This window comes from Mus caroli, chromosome 2, assembly GCF_900094665.2.
Source record: "Mus caroli chromosome 2, CAROLI_EIJ_v1.1, whole genome shotgun sequence".
In the NCBI taxonomy this organism is placed as follows: domain Eukaryota; kingdom Metazoa; phylum Chordata; class Mammalia; order Rodentia; family Muridae; genus Mus; species Mus caroli.
In genome coordinates, this window is record NC_034571.1 from 25,635,679 (window position 1) to 25,639,228 (window position 3,550).

Here is a 3,550-nt window from a genome sequence, read left to right on the forward strand (position 1 = left end):
ATATATATATATATATATATATATATATATATATATATATATATGCTTGAATGGAGGTACACTACACAGGGACTAAAGCTCTGTCCCAAAAGCCATAGGTTTTTAAAATGCTCCTCTCCACTGTGGGATACGTCCCTTTGTCAGGTCACCCAGATCCTTCAAACAATCCAAGCTAATGCTATTGCTCTTGGTTGCCCAGCAGAACATGACAGACCATGCTGCTGAGGACACCACACTTTGGTGACAGCATATGAAGAACAGACCTGGAAACCTCTAACACTGGAAGGTGCTGCGCAGGTTACTCAGGGAGACAAGCCAACACCTTGCGTAGCTGTGAGCCATCAAGCCACAGATGACCACCCTGGCAAGATATATGTCCATTACTGCAACAGGGGCATTAATATTAATTACAGAGGTAACCACTCACTGTTCAGACTTTGAGCTTACTCCACAGGAGAGACTCAGGCCCAGTACTGCAAACTGGGCTAAGAACCTACAGCTGAGAGGTCCTAGGAGAGAAGCAGTACTGCCATCTTGCTCATCTGCCCTGTAAACAGCCATCTTTACACAAACAGGTGAGGGCAGCTCTCAGGCCTCTTAAAATCTCATCACTGCCCATTCAGCGGAGAGCAGTTAACGAGAGCCATGGATGGCCAAGGTGCAGAGCAAGTGACATCTGCATCATCGTCCCATCACCTTCAGGGCTTGGAACAAGTCTCAGAAGCCAGGGACAGGGGACAGTACTGGAAAACTGACTTCTGGGCATGATAGTCTCAAAGCACCTCTGGTTATCTGTACACAACCAAGCCAGTCAACCTTCCAGCAGGGATGGAAGGGGTGTTGAGGTTTGGTCTGTTATGTGTTGCAATGCTAAATACTGGCCCCCAAGGTCTGGTTGCCTCAGGAAGAGAAGATCTTCAATGTGCACCAAGTCTATGGAACCTTGCCCCCAAGTTATCCCTGATTGGTCAATAAAAATGCCTACAGTCTATAGGAGGTAGGGCTTGGGGTCTGAGGAATAGACCATGAGGAGAGATCAGAGAAAAGAGGAAGACACCATGGGGTAAGGGGTAGTAAAAACTGGCCAAAGGGGTGTCCAGGGGAGTAAGAGTGGCTGGCCCAGGTAGAACATGGCAGGTCGCGTCTCTGGGTTCTTGGCAGGGAAGTAGACGAAATAGCCCCAGAGGGTTCTTGCATGTGTAAGGTTGTGTCCTTTATCTGGGAACCAAGTAATCTAAGGCATGCTGGAAACCCCCAATTAATATCATTTACCACACAAAGGGGCTCATGGACCCCACCACCTTGAGGCTGCTGGAGGAGGGGGTGGCTGTAAATGGCCCCATACCGTGCACTTGCCCAGCGCTAACTGGTCTCAGGGACTTACAAAGATAACTGACTTGAGGCTGAGAGGGGGACATGATGGGAATGGGGTCAAGGAAGAGTTGAAGGAGTAATTAAAACATCGTATGCCTTTCTCAAAGAAGAAAAACACTGTATTTTATAAACCTGTTGTCTTTTCTGCACCACTCCTTCCACCGGCACCACCGAGAGAACACCATCCCTTGCTTTCCTGTTAGTGTTTACACTGCAGACACCAACAATCATCAGCCTGTAAGTGTTTACAGCCAGGGCACTGGATAGTTACAGCTGTTACATCACAGGGCAGGCAGTTAAATTAAATTCTGAAGAAATGGACCAGTGGTTAAGCTGTCTTTCAGAGGACTAGTGGTCCATTGCCAGCATCTCCATGGTGGCTCACAACTGCCTTTAAGCCCAGCCACAGGACTCTTACATCCTTTCCTAGCCTCCATGATGCACCCGGTGCAGACATACATGCGTGTAAGTACTCACATGCATGCATAAGAAAGAAAACCTTTTAAAAGTAATTCTGGGCTTTTTATATTGTCTTGGAGATAACGTTCCATGTAGCCTGGAACTCATGTAGCTAAAGATGACCTTGAACTCCAGATCCTCCAGTCTCCACCCAGGTGCTAATTACAAGCTTGCAGGATTGACTGGCAGGATTAAATACTGACACACACTACAAAGTACTCCAGGAGACTTGTTCAGACTGGCCTTAAACTCAGAGCCAATCTCCCGCCTCAGCTGAGTAGTACTGAGATCTCAGCTGTGAGACACCACTTTGAAACAGCGAAAAAACTTTCCTTCTGTGAAAACAGATTCAGATCATCTGTCATGTAAATCTGAGTAAATCACTCACGGCCAAGGAGTGCTGAGGCAGCGGCATTTCCCATCAGTGTGAAAAGCTGAACACTGCAAGTAGCTCAGGCTGGCCTTGAACTCCCGACTTTCCTTTCTACCTCTGGAGGGCTAAGATTACAGAGACATCATGCCTGACTCTGAGTCAAGGTTTTACTAAGTAACCCTAGGCTGGCCTTGAACTGTCAAGATTCTAACCTGGGCCTCCCAATTAGCTGGGACGATAGGCCCTGTGGCCACACCTGCTTGCCTCTGCAGTTAGTCTGTGTCTCAGGGATGATGGCTCAGGGGCCCCTGATCTCATTACTCTTGCAGAGTGACCAGTTCTGACCTGTGAAGAGCCTGTTTGCCCTCCATCTGGGTGCTACCTGGCCCTTTACTGCCCTGAACAGCTTTCCAACTCCAAAGTGGAGCTTGGGTCCTTGAGACCCCAAGGTTGCCCAGTGCTGGGGAGCTGCTGGTGGCCCAGCTTTAGGCTCAAGTTCTTTTGCAGTTCCGCTGCCACCCGGGGGGCTGCCGCCTGGATAGCATCCTGGATGTTGTGTAGGTCCCACTGGGTTCTCAGGAGGGCATCATCCAGGCTGAAGAAGCCATCCCGAGTCCGCCGGACTTGCGTGCAGACAGCACTGGTCTTCAGCTCCAGGCCGATTTCATGCACCAGCTTCCTCAGCTGCTGCTGCGTCTCGTGCATACACTGCACCTCTGTGGGTCACAGACACACAGACATGACCGTCAGGAACAGCTGCAGGGACCAAGCTGACATGGGCTCATGTCCCTTGGACCCCTCCCCACAAGGAGCCCCCATTATGAGATGCTTTTGAGCTTTGCTGTAGGGCTGAGAGCATGGCAGTGGTGCTGACTGCAGGCCTCCTGCACCTGCTGGGGCAGACCCCAGCTCTGGATCCCCTGCTTGAGCTGTAAAAAGGCTGGGCTTCTGGCAGCACCATTCACACACTTGAGTCTACTCAGCAGCAGGAGTGAGGTCAAAGACAGCACTGTCATGTGGGGCTCTCCACCAAGGTCTTTGGTCAGAGCCCAGGGAAGAACCCACGGAAACAGGGAAGAGGCTGGGGCAGAGCTGGGTGAGACTCAGGAAGTGACAGTCATGCCTGAGGGGCCTAGAACAAGGTGGAACTGCTCAGGAACTGAGCTGCCAGAGACCCAGCTTCTGTTTCTTTTATTTCCTTTTTTTCTTTTCTTTTTTTTTGTTTTGTTTTGTTTTTTTTTTTTCAAGACAGGGTTTCTTTGTGTAACCCTGGCTGTCCTGGAACTCACTCTGTAGACCAGGCTGGCCTCAAACTCAGAAATCTGCCTGCCTCTGCCTCCCAAG

General features: G+C 49.9%; 1 protein-coding gene across 2 annotated transcripts in view; it reads right to left on the reverse strand.

Moving 5' to 3' along the window:
- Nucleotides 1-1,475: 1,475 nt before the first annotated feature.
- Nucleotides 1,476-3,550, reverse strand: part of Trub2 (TruB pseudouridine synthase family member 2) — an 11,488-nt gene continuing 9,413 nt past the window's right edge. For both annotated transcript variants that reach the window (XM_029474483.1, XM_021154178.2), the window contains exon 8: nt 1,476-2,922. In XM_029474483.1, the coding sequence (XP_029330343.1) occupies nt 2,597-2,922 (326 nt within the window). In that variant the 3' untranslated portion in view covers nt 1,476-2,596. The remainder of the gene's footprint in view (nt 2,923-3,550) is intronic.